The 22,422-nt window shown below is 40.1% G+C and overlaps 1 protein-coding gene across 3 annotated transcripts in view; it reads right to left on the reverse strand.

The window, feature by feature from the left end:
* Positions 1-2,254: 2,254 nt before the first annotated feature.
* The window catches only part of SCYL2 (SCY1 like pseudokinase 2), an 84,241-nt gene continuing 64,073 nt past the window's right edge, over positions 2,255-22,422 (reverse strand). For 2 of the 3 annotated variants that reach the window (XM_075551107.1, XM_075551109.1), the window contains 8 exons: positions 20,753-20,866; positions 14,816-14,948; positions 11,118-11,236; positions 10,462-10,562; positions 8,383-8,449; positions 8,100-8,195; positions 7,000-7,119; positions 2,255-5,394 (listed from right to left, as the gene is read on the reverse strand). In XM_075551107.1, coding sequence (XP_075407222.1) covers positions 4,765-5,394; positions 7,000-7,119; positions 8,100-8,195; positions 8,383-8,449; positions 10,462-10,562; positions 11,118-11,236; positions 14,816-14,948; positions 20,753-20,866 — 1,380 coding nt within the window. In that variant the 3' untranslated portion in view covers positions 2,255-4,764. The remainder of the gene's footprint in view (positions 5,395-6,999; positions 7,120-8,099; positions 8,196-8,382; positions 8,450-10,461; positions 10,563-11,117; positions 11,237-14,815; positions 14,949-20,752; positions 20,867-22,422) is intronic. The other variant, XM_075551108.1, reaches the window with a different exon arrangement.

The following is a 22,422-nucleotide window of genomic DNA, read 5'->3' on the forward strand; positions in this document are numbered from 1 at the left end:
AGCACTGCCAACACAGCTCCTCCAGGCCCTCGCTGGGCCCCAGTTGAGAAAGCCAACCCTGATTTACTCGGTGCAATGCTATCGTGTCATCTCGCTCACTTTCCCCCATCAACGCCACTTTTCCCAACATGCATTGTGGCGCAAATACTCACTATAGACTTGATACAGAAGGTGGTCGCAACAACAGTACTCCAAAAAGTCACACACGGGGTGCAGCGTGGGAAAGAGTGCGGGGCTGCAGATTGGAAAATAGCTAGCTTCTATTTCTGGTTCTAATCTCTTACAGCCTTGGATTAAGCTACACGGGGAATTTGGCCCTCTGGTTTGACAATTATTGAAGAAAGGGTTAAATTGTTTCATTCAAACTGAGTCTTGAAATCTTTTCAGAGATTTGGATCAAACTCACTGCCATCGAGTCAATGCTGGCACACAGTGACCCTAGTCAGGGCTGCCCGGGTGGGATTCTGCAAATATTCATGAGAGTAAAAAATCCCGTTTTCCTCCGGAGCAGCAGCGGGTGCCTTTGAACAGCTGACCTTGAGGATCACAGCCCAACCTATTACCACTCTACCCCCAGGGCTCCTCCCAACTGGCAAGAATGAGAAAAAGCAGTGTGCACTACACTTGTTTAAAACGTTTTCCTGGCACTTGTTTTATACAGGTATTTTATCTACAGGGTTGAGTTAAATGAATTTCTTGCTGAGCGCCGTAGTTTGAAAGCCGCTGACAATCTTTCCAAATCTACTTTGGTTTGTATTTTGGTTGTGACGCATCAACCTCTGAATCTCGATCGTTAGGCCGTTGTAACATAGGCATGCCCTGTGAGAGTCCATGCCAAGCACTCACCTCCACGGGGAGACATGCGAGCTGCAGCCAACATGAAAGGCAGTTTCCTAGGGCTGTGACTTGCTTTCACTCAACAGGGGCGCCTTGACTGTGAACAGCCCCAAACTCGCACTTTCCACCACTCCAACAAGAAAGTTCAAGAAAAGCAAAAGAAATCTGCTTGAAGTTCCTAACTGCTTAAAGTAGAACCGGCGATCAAACTTGAAAAAAACAGTCACGAGTTGCTGCATCTCCTCGGGGCTACAATGGGAGCTGCTCTGCTCAGACAGCATCCAGGGCTCTGTGTTAGTGCCCAAACGGTTGTCACTGTGTTTTTGTACTTTATTTGCAATAAAATATCATCAGGGCTCCACAGAAAGTTAGTGATACCAGCAGTAAAGCCAAGAGGAAAAGTTGAGAATCGCGAAGTTAAAGAAACTGTGGTCAAATGTGATTCAGGGTGCCCACCAGTCTGCTTTGCAGCTGACTCCAACATGGGTAGGTAGGTGAGCATAGCGACATTTCCTTGGAGGGGGGTGGTGGTGATTAAAGTTTCTGATGTGGTGAAAGGTGTGAACCATAAAGAACCCAGACCATCAGAGTGGTTGAAAAATCCGTTAACTGGGATAACTCAGAAACAATTCCACAGCTGTAGCTTTTCTGAGACAGTGGCCTATAAGGAGGCTAAAACCCTCTGTAAGTGATTTAAAGTCTTGGAAAAATAAATTTATAAATGTAATTTTGGGGCCTCAGAACCAATTATTTGGTTTTCCATGATTTCTTATGGGAAAACATGTTCAATTCTTGAACTTCTCGGTGTTTGAACATGAATTTGGGACAAAGTAAGTGAAGCAACCGAGGTTATCACTGTATGTGGGCCGTCTGGCAAAGCTCTTTGGGTTTGTTTTTTGTGAAGTTTGGATTCTGCCTCGGGATCTTTACCATCTGACCTCTAGTTTCCAAGACTTGGGCCTGTGGCCTGTTCACCTGCCTGCAGAACGAGGGAGCTGTTAGTCTGTTCAGCCTCAGTGAGCAGCCTGACATCTTACCTGCCAACCTGCAAGCATTCTCCTGTGAAACCAGAGACTTGCTGCCTAACTTTCCAATTTTGGGCTCACTGGTCCCTGAAGCTTAACTGGAGAAGCCCCCAGCCTGATGTCAGACCCATGAGCTTAGACCTTGCTAGGCTCTGCAAGAGAGAGTGCCGTTTCCCTGAGGTAAATCGATATGAGAGGGGGCTTCAAAATGTTGTGGGACAATAGAATTAAAAGATAATGAAGTTCTCCACAAACTTTTGGAAGCCCCCACATCTGAGCGACACCGGGTTTGCTTCTCTAGAGGACCCCAGCCTACAACTTTGAAAGAACTGTTTCCTTCTAAAAACATGTCAAGACCAGTCAATCACAAAGCATGAAATCACAACTTAAAATGGAAAGTTTTATCAAAGCTACAATTTATTTGGTGCATACTCTGTGCTTGCTATCAGGATCTTTCACATATCCCTTTTCCTTTCATATTTAAAAGCAATCATGTGAGGTAATTTACAGAGTTTTAGAAAAACAAAAACCTACTTCCTTATCTTATTCAGTGTAAAGAAAGGTTTATGCATTGCAAAAGACAAAACAAAACAAAAAGATAAAACAGTCAGCTACATACTCTATTTCCATTTTCTTCTATACACCTCCTACATATCTCACTCACTTTCGCACTAGGAGAAAATAGAACCGGTTCAAATAAAGGAAATTGTGTTTTAAGTTTCGTCTACAAAATGTTTTTAATCTACCAATTTCTACGGTAAGAATGAGTGACTTGATGTTGCTAACACCTGAAGTGACTTTAAAGTTACCTAGCACTTTAAAAACGTTGTTCATATAGAAACAATCTAAAAATAGCACCACCCAGTATTTTCAGAGGCAATTTCTCAGCAGAAAAAGGCAATGGGAACAATTCAGTTGATGGAAATGATTTAAGTAAAATACCTTCAAGAAAGTAGAAAACAGTACAGGAAATTTTTATAAAAATGTAGCACCATTATCCTGATTAATGAGCAAACTTCAAGTTGTGAAGATTACTTAAGAAGAATTACATGTATCTTTTGAAGTAACCTAGTCTTACATCTAGAAGTTCAAGTTACATGCTAGAGGAAGTATTCCTGCTATGTAGGAATTCAACACTGACATCAATGTATTTAACAAAATTAAGAAAACAATTTCCCAGTAAACAATGACTACTGAAGTTTTACAAAGAAAAAAAATCCTCCACATGAAGCGAATTTATTCCATATGCAAATTTTCTCACAAGAATTATTAATATTGCATTACAAACAAGATACTCTGGTCCAGTTATAAACACATTTGACAAAAACGCTTTGATTTTTCTAATGTTTTTATTTGTTGGTTTCTTCAGCATTTCTATCTGTCCTTTTTCTAAAACCATTTAATAAAGTACAGTGGAGATACAGAAAGCAGATGTAAAAGTTGACCTTTTATTTTTTTTAAAGTACTTTCTTATTAAATGCCGCTAGCAATGAAACTGCCATCAAATTATTAAATATTTTAAACTAAAAACATCGTGTGTACAAGCATACTGAAAGAATACTCATAGTCAATGAATAAACTGCATACCAGCCCACTAAACTTTAGATGATTTCTTTTCAAATGATTGCTGGTCCTCGATCATCAAAAAATCACAGATTCTGTGGCGGCTACTGCAACACAGACACCAGTCTTTGACAGACAGCTGACTGACCACCCAAGGTGGGATGAGACTCAACACACACACCACAACCTAAGGCTCCACGGTTCCATGAGCAACAAGTGGGTTTTCAGAGAAAGGCTTTGGAAAACAATCACGCTTCCTGTCGGAAGGCCGTTCTTCCCTTCCTCCGAGAGTCGCCAAGGGCGTTAGGATGCTAGCAGAAACCGGAAAAGGAAGACTTGAACTTCAGTACCAGTACTTGATGAGGTAAGACTTAACCGTGTCAACTGAAACTGCATCTGCTGGTAGCCAGAGATGCAATTAATTGCTCATTTTCAGAGACGTGAAGTTTACTACAATTGAAACAATACAGCAGAAATCTCAGAAGTTACTCATTAAATATAATTTACTTCCTACAAACCTCGTTTTTGAAAATGCAATTCATATATGCTGCAACCTCAAAAGATTGAATTCGAAATGAAAATATGAAGGCAATAGTCAAGGAAGTCACATCTGGGTGTTTTTGTCCAATATTTGTACAAATCAGTATATACCTCTTTTGTCTATGATACAGTAGGAAAAGCGGTTTTAAATATAGCCAAGGAAATGCAGAAAAATACATTGCTATTTGAGGCAGGCCATGCTAAAATATAATTTACAATGATCAGTTTGCATTTAAGATGGCTAACAATGCTTGCAGTTTGAAAAAGAAAGTAAGTTAAATTTTGTCGTTTTTGTTCAGCCTTTCATACTAAACGTTAATTCATCTGAAATATAAGATGTAATTAGCCGGTCCCTTTCTCGGTCAGTCAGACTAATGCAAACACATCAGTACAGCATCGCGATTTCTCACGTATTCAAATGAAGACTGACGACATGGGAAGTGGAATGTAAGCATGTAGTACTGAGTAGAGGAGACTTGCAATGACCATAAATTCGATTTTTAAAATTACACCAAGATTTACCAGTCAAAGTAAACATTTAATTGAAAAACTCTGCTGAAACTCAAGATATTCAACTGACCTTTTAAACTCTGAGTTGGTTTAGGCCTTTAAAACCTGAAGGAGCTGGCAAGAGGGGAAAACAGTTCTCAATGCTTTAAAAAACGCAACTGGTTAGGAGTCTGTATGACTGCTCCGCTGAGCCGGAAGCAGAACCAGGCAATTTCCCGCAGGGACCCTCTTCCAATCAGCTCACTCACGATTAAAACTGAAAGAAGCCTTCAAAAGTAAGAGCAAGACTTCACCCAAAGAGATCTTTTAAATCATTACTGGCGGAGCTGCTATTGGTCATTGTCGCTGGTGGCTGTGTGTAGTTCTGTGGGTTCAGGAAGGGATTCCCCTGCATCCCAAAGGCAGACTGTCCTAACATGTGCACCTGGGGACTGCCCACACCTGGGGACCCCTGAGGCGGTACGAACTGATTAAGCCACTGATTGGGCTTCTGCTGGGACAGCTGGTTCAGGCTAACTTTGGGTTTCTGAGGGCCAAAGAGATCGTTAAGAGCAGACATGTCTGTGGGCCTCTGTTGGCTCTGCTTTGCACCAGCAGGAGAAGCACTCAGAGCATTGAAATTTGGCAAAGTGGCAGCTGCTCCCATGGCCATCTTGGTCACTCCTGGGGTGCCTCCGCTGCTGAAGAAGTTCTGGTTTGTATTGACCGGCATGTTGAATCCCGAGGTCTGAAACCCCATGTTGGCATTGAGGCCATTTGTCAACTTTCTCTTTGTGTTGTCCATCGGAGCGGAAAGCATGCTGAGGCCCATCGAAGGAACAGAAGTAAAGGTACCCGGAGCAGGCATTTTAGGAGTCGTAACAGAAAGGTTGGTCAAAGATGACATATTATCCATCAATGTGTCTGTCAAGTCCTTGGTCTGTAAAATACATGGGAATTACTGCTCTCGAAGGAGTTTAAATTATTACATTACATTAAGTAAACATTTGATACATGAAATTCTAAAGTAAAAACTAAGTAGAACCAAGAGTTCAAAAACCACTGTCCCCAGGCTAAATACAACCTGCCCTCTGTTTTTCTTAGTTTTACAGATGAACATTTGTAATCAATTAGATGTTCACACACACTCACTCATTTCTGACTGACAGGAACCCTACAGGGCAGAGTAGAATTTTCCCAGTAGGTTCTGAAATAGAAAATCTTTACAGGAGTAGAAAGCCTCATCTTTCTCTCCCAGAAGGCTGGTGTTTTGAACTGAGGACCCTGCAGCTAGCAGCCCAACGAGAAACCCACTACAGCACCAGGCTCCATTAATTTGATGACAGGTAACACTAATGCAGGACTCTATTTAAATAAAATGGCATCTTCCCTGAAATAACTGCATTCTTTCCAGTACACTGGACAGTGTACGACATGAAAAAATAATACTAATTTATAAATTATCAAGGGTTCACGGGGGAAGGAGAAAAATGAGGAGCCGACAACACCAAGGGCTCAATTAGAAAGCAAATGTTTTGAGAATGATGATGACAACAAATGTACAGATGTGCTTGACACAATGGATGTGATGAGTTGTACAAGACCCCAATAAAATGATTTTTAAAAATTATACCATGTAATATTTATATCTTGAATTAAAAATGTGAAATTCTGTGGTCACTGTTCTTAGGGAAGTGACTACGAATATTGTCACTTTTTGTGACTAAGAGGTAACAAAAAAACAACTTAAATGCTTTTAAGATATGTTATTTCTTAAGTCAATTAAGAGTAAGGAGCTTAGTCACTGTTGTAGCATCAATACTTGTTAACGGAGCCTGGAAAACAGTTGGAAATAAATACTGGTCAGGTCATGCAGGTAAATCTTCTTAAAATAAGTCCTCACTTATTGAGACGGCTCGGTTCCTAAAACTTGGTCATTATATGAAAATCAGCATCATGCAAAAAATGAAGTTGACTACACTGGCTCCCGAGACAAGGCATCCCAGCCAACGGCGCTGCCCGGCCAAGCCGACACATCTTCACAGCCACAGCCGCATTGCTCTCGCCTCCCCCACCCCCTGCACTCACCACCGCAGACTCGCGTTGTTAACGCACAAAATGGAAGAATTTTACGATTGTCATATATGTGCAAAGTCTGCTGATCGGTCGCCAAGGCTCAGAATCAATTTGATGGCAACCACAAGCCAAGAACAGCAAATTACTTTTAATTAAGAAATACCTAAAGCATGAATACATGCTCTCTGATCATTTTAAAGTGGAAACAATTGAACGAGTACTCTGAGATCTCATCCTTTTAAAGAACGTCTACTCAACAAGCTTCTTCTTCATCAGTAACAAGCACTGTCCGAGAAAATGATATATTCGGCAGGCTATGGAGGAGTTGCTGAGAAATCCACTGTGTCCCATAATTCTTCTTAGAAACTGCACATTAATTTATGTTTTCCAATGAATTTTTTATAAGCAGTAATAACCAGCGCTCTTCCCCAGAGCCGTGTGCATGAAACAGGGCGACACAGAGACTGACCTGCTTGACTGGCGCAGCAGGTGTGTGCACCTGAGGTTTAAGAGGCTGCTGGCTTTTCAGCTTCTGGGCCTGCTCTTGTTCTTTTGCCAATTTCTGTTTTTCTTCAAGTGTAAGTGTTGCCTTAAAATAAAGTAAAAACTCAGTAAGAAACTTCACACAGTCCACTTATAAAATAGTCGTTCCATTTTCTTTTGATACACCCTTATTATCTTGCTACTTAACTGAAATCACCAATAGTCTTCTGCTGGTGATTACCGGAGGCAAGTTATATTTTGTATTGTTGCATGATTTAAATTTAGGCAGACCCTCACAAGATTTATGCTATAATGGTATTTCCAATATGGTAGTTAGTATTTTTTAAATGAAAATCATTTTCTTCTCAATGATAATATGATTAACTGATTTGGTACATGGGTAACATTAATATTGAACTCCAATTAGGCAGAATATTATCTTCACTCACGCACCCCACCAGAACAAAATATTTGCATTCTTCTCATTAATAAACTCTTTGTCATATAAAAATTATACTCCATCAATTTTATATTTTGAAGTGTGTCAGAAAAATTTTGCAAATTTTCTGTCTCTATTCTTTCTTACTGTCTAAAAAATATTCTCGATCATTAAAAAACTTGGCAGATCTTTTCCGGCTGTCTATCTCACTCCATAAGACTTTCCCATGGAACGAAAGAAAGAACGATTGGCTCAAAAGAACAGAAGAAAAATCACTGAAGCTGAAACGGCGGGGAATGCCGTGAGCAGGAAGGAACCGAGCACGTGGACTGAGAGTCAGAGAGCCCAGGGTAGATCGGCAGCATGAATCTGCAGCTGACGCCATCAGCCCGAGAGCCAAGAGTGGAACTGATAGGGGAACCAGGCGATCTACAAAGGGTATCACACAGGAGACTGAGCAATAAAGAAAAGTTAAAATCTCAAGTCTTGGTTATTCTCAATATGGGTCAGGTCATGTTCTCCTGATACTTTTAATGGCATAAAGATAACTACAGAGTATTTCCTCTTAAGATACTAAATTCAATTTCCTACCGAAAATCTGTTCCTCCTCCACAGTAAGAATTCTGGAAGGACAGCAAAGTACTTACTCCTTTCAGTTTACTCGGTAGCCCATCCTCCTTACTGTCCGGCTCGGCCCCAGTCAGGAAGTCGGCTCCAATGCTGTGAAAGACCTTGTCCATCTGCTGAAATCAGAAACAAGCTGTCTGAATGCACGCCAGGAAAGATAGGGCTTATTGAATAAAAGGTGATTAAACATGAAAAGCTCCACGAATTCAGCACACAGTGATCACACGTTCTATAAAAATTAAGATATTTCAATCTATACTTCCCACTTTCTTCAAAAATTAAAATTCTTCAAATGCCTCTTACCTGATTCCCAACAATTGTAGCTCTGGTCTCTTCTGAAGCACTCATCTGACTTCCTATGTCCAAAGATCTGCAACACAGTGTTGAATTGATAATTCGCCAGAAATGCATACTTTTAAAACACTCATACAAAGATTCGTTTATCCACATGGAAATCTTTATAACCTAAATAAACTGTAACCTCATTGTTTAAAGAAATGCAAAGGCTCCATTACTTTCTACTACTGAAGTCTGCTTACCCAAAAACTTAACATTTCTAAATCTTTTAACTCACCATTTGAGATTGAGGAAACAATTTACTCAGTCTCGTAAATTCAGGCAAACATGTATTCAAAAAGCTGAATATCTCACGGAGATATTCAGATATGTGACATACAGAGAACTTGATGTGATTAAATTAAAACATTGATACTAACAATGAATGAATGCGCTATCACTGCAAGAGCTATACCTTGAAAATAAAGTAAGATTGAGAAAAGGTTCATTTCTCCCCTTAAGTATAAATACTAGGTAACACATTTTTGTTTGTTACAAACAAATCTTGTAAAATTACTTTTCCAGAACTGGATGGTGCCTGGCTAACATTACTGAGCATTTTGATTGAGGTTCTATAAAAGAATCCTAGTTAAAAAGCAGAAAATCAAGAGCAGAATTTAAAATTTTCACGGACTTTCTGGAGCCGAGGGGATTGGATGAACCCAAGAAACTATTGTCCTGAGATAACCGTAAAAATTAACCCCCCAATACCTCTAGTCATCATATAAACAAACAATAATTTGGTTAAGCAAGTATACACTATCTGCCTTGATCATTAGGCGCTTGCGATCAGCAGCTCAAGACCTAGCGCACAGTGCCATCACAGCTGTCTGCTCGTGAGAACTACCGCCGTAGATCAAAAGGACAACAGCGACTCAAACGATTAGACAGGAATCTTAGGGGCAGTGAACTTGTTAACGGGGAAGGAACCACAGGAAAAGGAGGTCAGAATGATCGTACAGCTGGAAGAACGTGATGAATCTCACTGAATTACACACGGAGATGGGCCAACTACAGGGTGTTTTGCTGCACACAGCTTCAACAACAAACTATATTAAAAATTATTTTTCAGAGTTCCTGTGTTAATATAAGGAATTTGGGTGATGGGTCAGCTGTCCAAATATCACAGCCACTGCAAGGGAGACAGTTGAAGCGGTTTGTCCTATAAAGACTCACCCTATGTGGGTGCCTATGAGTCAGAATCGACTAGATGGCCGTGGGCTTGGCTTGAGTTGATATTAACAAAGTTAATTCATCAAATACCGAATTCTTCAACCTTACAGAACAGTCTGCGCATACACAGCTTGCTTAGGTTCTACTTCCCCTTGTTCTGCACTTACTTTCCAGAAGCTGTCATCTGACACCGTGACTGGGAAGAAGCAAACTAATTTTTAACTGGGGACCATGCTCAAGAAAGCTATCAATTTGACTGATTTCATGTCTTGGGGTTCAAAAGTATATAATAACAGACTGTCTAAAACCCTGTGTTTTGTTCCTGGGCAAAGACTAGCTTTAGATTTTATAAACTAGCAATTTCATCTTTCCAACTTGAGTGTTCTGAAAATAATGTAGAAAATCTTCCCCAAATAAGAGGCAGATAGTGTGGTACTACACCCGAAATGAATGCTCTAAAAATGTCTGGGGTAGGGAGGGTGGGGCTTGAGGAAAGAGAAGGGAGAAAATTCAAACACTGGAATTTCATAGATTTTAAAAATATTTCGAAGTGGTACCCTGAATGATTAGCCTGAACTTCACTCCTAATGGCTAATACTGGAGAGGAATCACCCTGAAATGAGATTTTCTGAAATAAGAAAATAAGATTTTATTTATGTACAGCAAAAATTAAGAATATAACATCTTATACTTTTAAAACTGAAATACCTCACTTTAACTCAGTTCAATTTAATGATATATTGAAATAGAGGATTTATATATGACTAAATTAAGATTCAGCAACTTTTCTATTCTATATTTGAGAAAAATTGATCAGCAGATAACTTTAATCTGACTCCTGGACCACATGCAATTCAACCACAATCTACTCACTTCTGCTGTTCTTGCATTATATGAAGTTGTTCCAGTTTGGTCTTGTGTTCAGATTCCAATCTATGGAGCATCTCTTTGATGACGGAAATGAAAGAATTGAACTGGTATAATAAGAAATCAATATGGTTATGTTTATAGTCAGCAGCAAATCTAATTAGGAAAATCAGGTTCGTTAATCACAGTAGCCTCCATTTTCAATCAGATCCACTGCTGGTACTGATGGCGCATGCTGTCACAATATCATTGCATGATGGTGATATGGTGATGAAGCGTCTAAGTTTCAGAAAGCATGTCTAACTGAATCTTATATCCCACGCTGCCTAGAGGCAGCACATGTTGTTCTTGTCAGCTATGTTTGTGATTTGTTAAACAGTAGTAAATATCAAACACCCCAAAGCAATGATTTTGTCTTTGTTCATGTGAACTTCTCAGGACCAAATATAAAGTAGCCCCAAGTCCCACACAGCTTTCAAAGGCCTGCTCATTTAGGTTCTCCTGATGAGGCCTTCACCCCCGTCCTTTCATTCTAGTCTTTGACTTTGACCCCTTTCTTCCTTGAACTCCTGTCACATAGTTCCCCTGGTCTTGCCAACCTTCGTATGTTAAATGGCACCAAAAACCCCAGTAAGATGAATAAGCACAAATGATAGTCCTACCTGATTGAGATTAAGATTGTTTTCAATACTCAGGGGAATCAAATGAGGCAATACTTTTCCAGCCAGCTGCTCTTTGGTGATTCCCAACTTCTTATGAGTGAAAGTACATTTATAAATACCTGGCAGAACAGAGTATGACACATTTTTAAAGTTAACACTATAAACAGCAATCTCAAGAACAGCGCATCTACTTGACATCTTTTGATACACAGCACAGTCACAAACTTCCTCCTTCAGCCCCAAGAATCATGACGTTCTGACACATCGGAACCATAGTCCACATTTAAATTTTATAATACAGCTATCTGGAGAGCATACGATTATACTTAATGTAGCAGAACAGCAAAAGGTTATCCAAATCAGGTACTGTTCTTACAGTGTGGCAGAAAGGTTACAGAATGTCCCAATAAGCTGGTAATATCTAAAGGTATATTCTACACTTCCTACTCCAACTTGAAGCCTCTACTATATGTTTATACAAATAACATGGACATTATATGGCTTTGTGAAAACATTGCGAGCCACTTACACATTGGTTTCCTATGTGTGCTATGCATGCTATATGTATGCGCTTGTTATTTACATGAACACATTATATGGGAAAATCTGCACTCCAAAGTGTGTGCGTACAGGTGGCAGCACTTCATCAACAAATCAGACCCGGTGGGTGGGAAGCTTAGGCCTCCTAACGTAGTCCTGCACTAGCCTTCCCTAGCACCGCCTTAGTCCCGGCACCTAGTCCACAGCCTTCCTTTCCAAAGGGCACAAGCCTTCCGCATTCTCTGCGCTCTTTGGTTAGGTTCTAAGTCTTCTATTCATAATTCAGCATCTCAGAACACACTCTCTCGGATTATTCTCTTGTTAATATACATAGTTTACATAACCAAATGAATTCTTTACAAATGACTCATTCAAAACCTCAAAACTCACTGCCATGGAGTCAATGCTGACTGGCAGCAATCCCCTGGGGTTTCCGAGATGGCAAACCCCGTCTCAGCCTCTGCTGCTGGCTTAGACCGGATCTCAGCCCGACTTTTAACCACTACACCACCACCAGGGCGCCCTGATGAGTGACTACTAAGTGCTTATTTGCTAAGCACTATGCTCAGTAGCTTCCCTCCAGCTGTCTCACTGGTCTCAGACAAATGCTATAATGTTACTTTAATTCATATTTCATAGATGAAAAAACTTGTTCAAAGTCACTCCAGAAACTGACAGAGAGAACTTAGTATTCTGACATGTTTCTATTGTTGGGCTTCTATGGCTAGATGCTACAGTGATGGTACTAAGATATAGCAATAGGTAATGACTTCTTCACAATGAGCAAGTAAAAAATAAGCCTAATTATCAAAAGAGATAGTGACTGGGGTCTTAAAGGCTTGAACATAAACAAGCGGCCATCTAGCTCAGAAGCAACAAAGTCCACATGGAAGAACACACCAGCCTGTGTGATCAAGTGGTCCCAAAGGGATCAGTTACCAGGCATCAAAGAACAAAAAATCATATCACTGACTGCACATCTCCATGATAGGATCGCTGAAGACAAATGGGTGCATAAGCAAATGTGGTGAAGAAAGCTGATGGTGCCCGGCTATCAAAAGAGATAGTGTCTGGGGTCTTAAAGGCTTGAAGGTGAACAAGCGGCCATCTAGCTCAGAAGCAAAAAAGCCCACATGGAAGAAGCACACCGGCCAGTGCGATCACGAGGTGCCAAGGGACCAGGTATAAGGCATCATGCAAAAAAAAGATGTAATTGTGTGTATGTATGTGTATATGTATATATGTATGTGTATATATGTATGTGTATATATATATACCATATTAAATGAAGGGGGAAGTGCAGAGTAGAGACCCAAGGCCCAAGTGTTGGCCAATGGAGATCCCCTCATAGAGGGGCTTAGGAGAGGAGATGGGTTAATTAGGGTGTGAGGTAGTACCGATGAAGAACACAGCTTTCCCCCAGATCCTGGATGCTTCCTCCCCCCAACTACCATGATCCGAATTCTACCTTGCAGGGCTGGATAGGACAGAGGCTGTACACTGGTACATATGAGGGCTGGAGGTACAGGGAATCCAGGGTGGATGATACCTTCAGGACCAAGGGTGTGAGGGACGATGCTGGGAGAGTGGAGGGTGAGTGGGTTGGAAAGGGGGAACTGATTACAAGGATCCACATGTGACCTCTTCCCTGGGAGAGGGACAGCAGAGAAGGAGGGGAAGGGAGACTCTGGATAGGGCAAGATATGACAAAATAACGATGTATAAATTACCAAGGGCACATGAAGGGGGGGAAAGGGGAGGGAGGGGGGGAAAAAAGAGGACCTGATGCAAGGGGCTTAAGTGGAGAGCAAATGCCTTGAGAATGATTGGGGCAGGGAATGTATGGATGTGCTTTATACAATTGATAATATGTATATGTATGGATGGTGATAAGAGTTGTATGAGTCCCTAATAAAATGTAAAAAAAAAAAAAGAGGAGAAAAAAATGATTAGGGCAAAGACTGTACAGATGTGTTTTATACAATTGATGTATGTATATGTATGAACTGTGATAAGAATTGTATGAGCCCCAATAAATTGTTGAAAAAAAATAAGCCTATTAATGCTTCTGCGATTTCCACGGCTAGGTCTGTTTCTTTTGAGTACAGCACATCCTGGCATATCAGACTTGCCCAAGTTAGTTACAAGCACTTTCCGAGCTTCTTGACAGAGCAGTCTGTAATTAACTGGCAGAACACAGCGTGCTATACAGCCAGTACGCTTCAGCAGCACATCATTTAGTAGTGAAGTATACTGGTTAAGATCAAACTCAAACTCACTGCCATTGAGTCAATTCTGACTCACTCACAGTAAACGTAGAGGACAGAGCAGAACTGCCCCTGTGGGTTTCCAAGACCCACCCTTTACCAGAGTAGAAAGCTCTTAACATGAGGAGAAAGCTTCATCTTTCTCCCACAGAGAGGCTGGTGGTTTCGAAATGCTGACCTTGAGGTTATAAAGCGAACACATAACCCTCTACTCCACCAAGGTTCCTAGATTAAAACATACATAATTTAAAAGCTGCTCAACCACTTCTCAGGTGTGTGACAAGTATCTACCTTGCTTAGTCTAAGACTCATTTTTCCTTATGAAACTGAAATGTTGGTTGCTTTGAGTCAATTCCTATTCCAACACATGGCAACCCCAACTACCTATTTCACTGGATTTGGGGAGGGCAAAATATGGCAATACTGAAGAGGTATTTTGCACAGTTCCTCTTACAAATCGAGTGCCAAATACCATATATACTCGACTATAAGCCAACCTGAATATCAACTGAGGCACCTAATTTTACCACAAAAACGGCATTTAAAATGTGCTAAAAAACTCGGCTTACACAAGTATACACAGTACTTACCAGGTATTAAGAGCCATATCAGTAGTTGCAGGAGCTTTGTTTCCTGTCTTATACTGAGCCATTTACCTTATAGGTGAAACATGTTATCATGATATTGGCGAAGCCAAGAGCTCCAAATGCCTATCTCTTTGTACATGTCAAGGTTCTGCTGCTTTTGCTCAAACTAACCCAAAGAGCAGCACACTATGGCATTTGTGCGCTCCTTCTTCAATCATTGAAAAGTAAAACGCTTTTATAAGTGGAAACCTTATTTGTACCACTATAAAACAACCAAGTAGCATGACGATAGGTTTTTAGCTACCTAAAATCCCCATGAGGACTGCAGGTTCCTTGGATGGAATTTGTTGTAAGAAGGGTAGAATATCATCAAGGACAAACCATTTATCCAAGTATTCCAAAATCTTTCCTAAGCATACTAGTGAGTTCACACGGACCTATTAAGAGAAGTAAATAGCATTAGTCATTTGTCTTTGCAATCTAGAACAAAACATTTCAGTGTAATTCAATGTTTATATAGATATGTACACTGATATCGTGTCAGAAAAAAGCAGGGTTGAAAGCCCTTATCTTTTAATAATGTTAAACTTTTATCTATTTATTAATTCATCAAACTTTTAGAAGAAAGAATATAGAATTGCTGCACACGCACACTAGATAAAGACAAGCGGCGGCTCGAACTATGCGACATTTTAAATAAAGAAATTCCAAGAGTGATAACCGAGCCTTAAGAGAAAGTAAAAACAATAATTAAATTAAAATTTTTTAAAAAAGAAAGAGGTGGGGGAGAAGCGGGGGGGTGGTCAAAAAAAAAAGAGAGAGTAAGTCAAGTCAGGCTCAGGGTGGGCACACACAAGTCTCACAGAAGGTGATTACTTTTCTGTTGACGGGTAAACAGGAGAGCCAACCTCCCACTGAGGGAAAATAAAAAGCTTGGAAATACTTAGACAGAACCCACAAGGTGAATGCAGCCAGCACTATGCTCTTCATTGGACCCTTCTGACCTAGTTGCCACCCAGGCCTTGGTCCAAGCTGTGTACTATAGAACGCTGAGACTTAAAAGCTGTGCGTTCTTTTTTCAAGTCTGAAAACATGCCGTTTATTAGATTGCACCGTAAAATTTATTAGACTGCACTAATTGTGAGTTCCAAACTAATAGGATTCCAATATTTGAACAAACACTGTGAGTGCAGAAATGTTTTCAGTAGCTAATAATACCTGTGCTGAAAATATTTTTTCTGCACAAGTCAATAATATATCATAATGAATACTTTAATCCTGTATTGCCTTATTACTTAATGTTTCATAATAATCTCCGCCCCAAGAATGTTATTAATAATAACCTTAATAATAAGGTTCCAAAAGGAGATAGTACATTTGCCAACATAATTGATCTCAACGTAAACACATTTGATGAAGGCAGGTAGCTGTATGCCTTAAAGTTTCTGCTAGAAAGCACTCTGGAGAAATATGGAAGTTTTCAATGAATAAACAGATGAAGTCTAATGGGTTGGTGATGACATTCTGCTTCTCACTAGTCAATATTGTATGTCACCAGTTCCTAATTAATGTGGCATTAGTCATATTTTCTTTAATTTAGCTTCCCCTTTATTTGTCAAATACCCTTATGAAGCTTCTTATGAATAATTTCAATTACATATGAAAACAACTCTATGTAACTGGTAACAATATTATCCCCATGTTATTGTTTTCCAAATCATTTTATTAGGAGCTAAGCCAGACATCCTACCATTCCGTAGTTCAATCACATCAAGCAGTGTTGTACAATCGCTACCCAAACCAGTTTCAACATTTTTTCTTCGCTCTTGACCTCCTTACCTCTCCGACTCCCCCACTGCATCCCACAGGGACCCCTCTTCCAGCTGTTACCCCTATAGGGTCAGAACCAGCACAATCTGTCTGTCCGAGGAGCACATCCTCCTCCAGAAACCACACAACAATGTGGGGATCTCACTAAGTGAACTGAGCTTGACCTCAAACGTCACTCCCCTCGCCCCCTCGTGTTTCAGACCCAGACGACTGCTAACTTAAGGCTCTTGAACTGGCGACTGTTGGACTTGGTGCATCTCTCTTGCCTTGAAGGTGCCCAATGTATTGGTGGCCTAGGACAACATATACTTACGATGTCAATGTCCTCCTCCTTACTTTATTGTGACATACATGAATCTGGAAAGCTTGGTTCTGCCTTTGTGAATGAATGTCATTGACACATTTGCTGTATCATCAAACCCCACTGATTATATAAATAGGTGTCCAGTCAAACAAGACTTTAACCTTTACAAGCATGTATTACAGTTTGTAGCCAGTCTAATCTTGTGTAGTCTATATCGTTGACTAGATTAATGTTGCCCCAGGAGGATGACTAATAATGTTCTCTAATATGAAATGATGATGTCTCTAAAGGGAACCAGAGACATACAGATAAACCATAGATATATGAATGCATTTTTCACTCAAACTTGATTCTAGTCGCAGTCTAAGAACAATTAGTTCTTATTACATGGACCTGTCTGATGCTAGCCCTCATAAAAAGATCACTGAGTCTATGGGAGCTATGAGCTAAGTGTGGTGAGAAAGCACATGGTGTCCAGCCATCAGAGAGAATACATCATACCTGGGGTCTTAATGGGTTACCTTCAGACAAGCAGCCATCTAACTGAGGTGTCAAGTAAGTCCACATGAAGAGCCACAGGAGCCAGTGTGATTCACGGATTATAAATAATAAAATCCAAATCCCAAAGAGGGATTGTCATCAGAGGTTAAATTGTAAACACCCAGTTTGCAGAAAGCTCTGGATGACACTGGGAACCCAAAATCCACTTTCAGGGTCCAGACATAGATTAAGCCTCTGGTGAATTACCTCTGAGCTACTGCAGGGATGCGGACAGCCTTAATATCATGCAGGGTGCAGTGGTTCTGTTGTTGTTTCTATTTGTTTGTTCTATGTTCTTCTGGGTAGAGCTACATAGACAGCAAGTGCATCGAAGGTTTCTTGGGGTGTGCGGCAGGGGAGGAGCACGGGAGAAAATGGGGAGCTGAGAGCAGTGAGTACAAGAAAGATGAGAAGTTCCAAAATAGATGGTGGAGATGACTGTACACCTCTTTTTGATATGACGGAACCACTGAATTGTCGGATACATTAATTACATGCCAGTGAAACTGTTAAATAAATAATTAGGGGTTGTGAAGCTTCTACTATACAGGTACATGTTGCTTAATGTCTGTCCTACCATACAGACCTCTGTCTGTGGCTCCATAAAGCATGCTTGCTGGTTCGCCTGTGGTTTTGTTTGGGGGATTTTTGTAAAAGGGAAAGCAGCTCTCCTTGGATGATTATTTCCCCCTGGGGTTTTAAGGGCCGGACTCTCACTCTTGCAGGCCCCAGACTAGATCAGGGTTGACCACAGGCAGCAGAGGCAGGGGGCATGCGTGGCTCTGCCTGTGGGCTCTAAGTCTTTATCCAGGGGGCAGATGGCAGTGATGGGGTGAGGGTAGAGGGCTGCAGGGCCCACGATGCTCCTGTTGCTCAGGCAGGCAGAAAGCAGACAGAGCTGGGCCCCTCACCCACTCCCTGCAGCTCAGTGTCTGTGACTGCCAACCACTAGTTCCTCCAGCTTCTATGAGCAGGGACAGCAGCAGTAGGTGATCCCAACTGCGTGGGCTCCACATTTTAATATGATGTTGCCACAATGTTCAAATCAACCTGACAAAACGTCCAGTTGTAGAAAACGTATGGTTCACGCTAAGTGACACACACCTGTTATTAGTGTTTACCTAAAAGGTTCCTTTGGGAACACCTGCAGTTGTAGAAAACGAATAAATTCTCCCCACCCAATAATGAATTCCAGTTGTTTTTTTTATAGCTCAGATATTTTATTCCTAAAGTTAAAATGTCAATAACATGTAGAGATTACCCATACTTGTTCACATAAAGCTTTTTAATTTTACGTATCTCTAAATATGGTTACGAAAACCTGACATTTGAAGCTATGTTAACCAAATTCTATATTCACTTGACTATTTTGATAAATATTCCACAGGCTAAGCTTTTTTGCTATAATTAGTTTAGAGTACTTTGAATCAAGAACTCAATTTCAATAAAACTTAAACAGAAAAAAGGTAATAACAGCTGACTTGGATGGTTTAAAAAGTACATTTCTGTCAAAAAATTAAAACGATTTTCATTTCTGAAAATAACATGACCGTTTTCTGAAATTCAAATATAAGGGATAATATACATTCAAAAAGAATTATCTAAAGGTATGGCTAGTTTTTACAATTAGTTTTGTTAAAGGATCACTGTATTCAACTGGAGCGCACAGATTTTAAGAGAAACTAGAAATGCTAACTTAATTTTATTTTCCTTCACAAGGTATTAATTATTACTCCTGTATGTCATGAATAGATACAGCTCTTAAAGCATTTTTAAAATTCCTTGTAGGGTTTATTATTCTTTACTATCCGGTTCTAGTATTAAGATATGCAATTCTAACTCATAGCTGAGCTTCAAGAATTTCCTTGGTGGAACGTCTAATGTTTACATATAGGTCTATAAACGCAATTCGGAGATTCACACATCTCATTCTAAACACAGATACACTGACAGCAATACAAAATGCAAGTTAACCCTAGTTATTGTTCTAAATGCATTCGTTATAAATTCATTGTGAATTCGATCCCTTGCAGGATTTCATTAGTGTCTTACCCAGGTTTAACAAGGGAACAATGCTGCGAGGCATGGCTGTTAGCCTCACGCTTCCCGTCTCACTTTGCCTGTCTATTGAAACGGAAAGAGAATGTGTGCTTTGAGCTAAGTCCATACTGCCATAGATAAGGTATGGCATTGCTTTGAAAAGAAGTTAGGGGCATATTATTTTGCTGTGTGCCTTTGAGTCATAGCGACCTGTACGACAGAGCACTTCCCCCTAGGATTTCGTAGGCAATATCTTACCACCACGGAAAGGTGACGGCACAGGGCATTCGTTATACATGGAGCTGGTCACCACGAGGTCAGTAGTTGGAACCTAGTTCTGTGGGGAAAGATGAAGTTTCCTGCTCCGGGAAAGGTTTGTAGCTTCAGCGACCCACAGGGGCCGTGAGTGCTACAGGGCACTAAGAGTTGGAGCTGACTCCATAACAGGGAGGCTTTATGTTACCACTTCCTATTTTGAAAATTAGGTTATGAAATGAAAGACTTTCAACGGAAAGGACTGCTTTTCCTATCATTTGAATGCCGATGAAAAGCCTCAGAGAAGTGAGGAGACTTGCCCAACACTTCATTTTCACCAAGTCAGAATAAGATTCAAGTTCTTTGGCTTCCAGTGCACAGCGTATTTTTTCTTATTTTGGCATGTTTCCATCTCAGAATCGGTCTAGCAAGAAGCAGGAACTAAAATAAAGCAGATAGCTATCAAATAAGACAGTATCTTTTAAATTGCTTTTGCCTATAATTCTATTAAGCTACAAACTGTTTAAACTCACAACCCACCAGATAAAGAGAGATGAAAGCACCAAGAACAGATTTTACAAAACAAAAATTGCAAACACTGTAGAATGCTCATTATCAGACATCAGGATAAAAACTGGTCAGGTGAAGGGCATTTCTCCCATGCAACGTCCCCTCTGTGATAAAGTCTTCTTACAATGTAGGGTAAGAGAGAAATCTACAAACATTTATTGTCCCTGAAATGCTATTTTATTCAGATTATACTGTGTATGATATACTGTACTTCTGAGTAAAATTAATTTCTCCCACTTATATTCACACTCTTATTATTTTATTGTACTCTTTACTTTTTTAAAAGTAGGTATTAGGTGGAGGACTAAAAATCATAGCTGATAGATGGCTAAAAATATAGGGTATTTATAATAGAAAGCCATTCAGAAAGTTTTTAGATTATCTACCAATTAAACTCTCATGATTACATTTAAGTTACCAACAAAATAAATTGTGAGTTCAAGTAGAAAAAAATAAAGGAAAAAAACCCTTAAACTTTTAGGTGGCAAGGAGACTAAGGGCAAGGAGTAAGGCTAGAGAAGTAATATTGTAAGTTATGTGCCAGGGAGACTATGGTTATTGCTCATTTTCTAATACGTAGCAGTTACCTAGAGCTAAGAAGAAATACTTGGACAAACAATAAAGAGATTGTTAAACAACAAGAAAAACTATTTAAACCACTAAGAAGGAGAATGAAAGCAAAAACAGTATACAATTACTTACAGCAAGGGAAGACGTTTGCAGGCATGCACTTTTAATTCTTGGTATCAAAGCGTTTTTCATGGACGGGTATTCTATCAGATTGGCAAAGGTGGGAATGATGTTTAGACAGAGCTCCTAGTAAGAAAATAAATCCTGGATCAACTTTAGAAAAGATTTTCCATCCTTTCTCAAGCGTATTAAAAACAAAACAAAACTATCCATTCCTTATTTGTGGGGTCCATCTATCATGTTTGAAATAAACCTTCAGATTTCTCATTTGGCTCTGTCCACAACTCTCTGGGAAAGAGCTTGTATTGCTTTCCAACTTTACACGTGAGTAAACAGGCTCAGAACCCCAGCTTAGGCCATGTAACTGGTATACACTGTCAGAACTTCTCGCTCTCATTCTTAATCTTTCTCTGATAACATAGTTTGTTAAAAAAAATAGAATGCCTAAAATTTTGCTTCCTTTCACAATGAAGAAAAATCAAGTACAAAGTCACATAAAGAAAATTCCTCTCAAGGGCTCTCAAGTTGTTACCAGTATTCCTATGAGGTACTGCAATTCAAATACTTAAAAATTTTTAACAAGATTGCTTAAGAGTATTCAGACGAAAAACACAATCGAACAGTATTACAACTTTAATTTTTTAAGTTGTGCATGTACATCTATGTGTCTTCCATGTGCTTAAGGGGAAAATAACAACTAGAAGAATCCATCCCAGTTTGGTAATGTGGTCATCTTAGAGAGGGGACTATTATTTTCTTTAGAGTTCTAAGCATGTTTCCAAATTGTGAGCCGTACACAAGTATAATTTATAGCATCACGAAAATTATTTAGTTCCTTCTTAATAATACTGTGCCATTCTGCCCTGGAACTCTAAGAATAACTGAGCAAAAGGGGAGATTATGGAGTGTGGGGTACTGGCTGAGAAAAGGAAAACAGCAGGAACTGGCCCGAGAACTGGGGGGAGAATACACAGGCCAGGTCCCTCATCAGACGTAGAATGAACGAGGAATGAACAGCGATCACTGAGCAAAAGCCAGGAGAAGGAATTACTGAGAGAGATGGAAGTACAAATGTACAGGAGGAAAGGAGCGGCTGACAGAGCGGGTGGTAAACTTGTAAGACAATTGTAGTTAGCAGACAGAAATGAATTAACTACGAAGACTGTGTTACATAATACTGGTATGTATTTTATTTGCTTTACTTGATTCTCAGATTATATCCCAAAGGCAGCTATAAAAGGGCTACGTTCTTATATGCAGTCAGAACTGTAATACTTGATGTAGCCGATATAATGAGAGGGCAAGAAGCAACATTCCAGGCGCTATTTTCCACAGATGGCAGCGGAGAAAGAGCACCTGAGCAGTCAAGGAGACACTGGGCTCCTATTACCAAAGGCACGCTGCCTCTCGAGGAAGATCAGCCTCTGACAGATTACACTGAGAGTGAGAGGCTTTCGGCAAAGGAGCCCAGCCACTCAACTCAATACAGAGCGACGGTGCAGTGCTGTGCGCTATTACCAAGCTCAGGCAGGAGGCAGCTTACAAGGAGCACAAACCCTAATGGCTACAATACTTAGTTAAGAAGTGGATCAGCTTTCTGCCTAGGAGACAAGATAAAGAACCTAAGGGAAAAAATGAGAAAGAATAACACCAAAAAGCCCTTAAAGAAATTCAACTAGAAA

The sequence above is a fragment of the Tenrec ecaudatus genome, chromosome 6, assembly GCF_050624435.1.
Source record: "Tenrec ecaudatus isolate mTenEca1 chromosome 6, mTenEca1.hap1, whole genome shotgun sequence".
Taxonomy (NCBI): domain Eukaryota; kingdom Metazoa; phylum Chordata; class Mammalia; order Afrosoricida; family Tenrecidae; genus Tenrec; species Tenrec ecaudatus.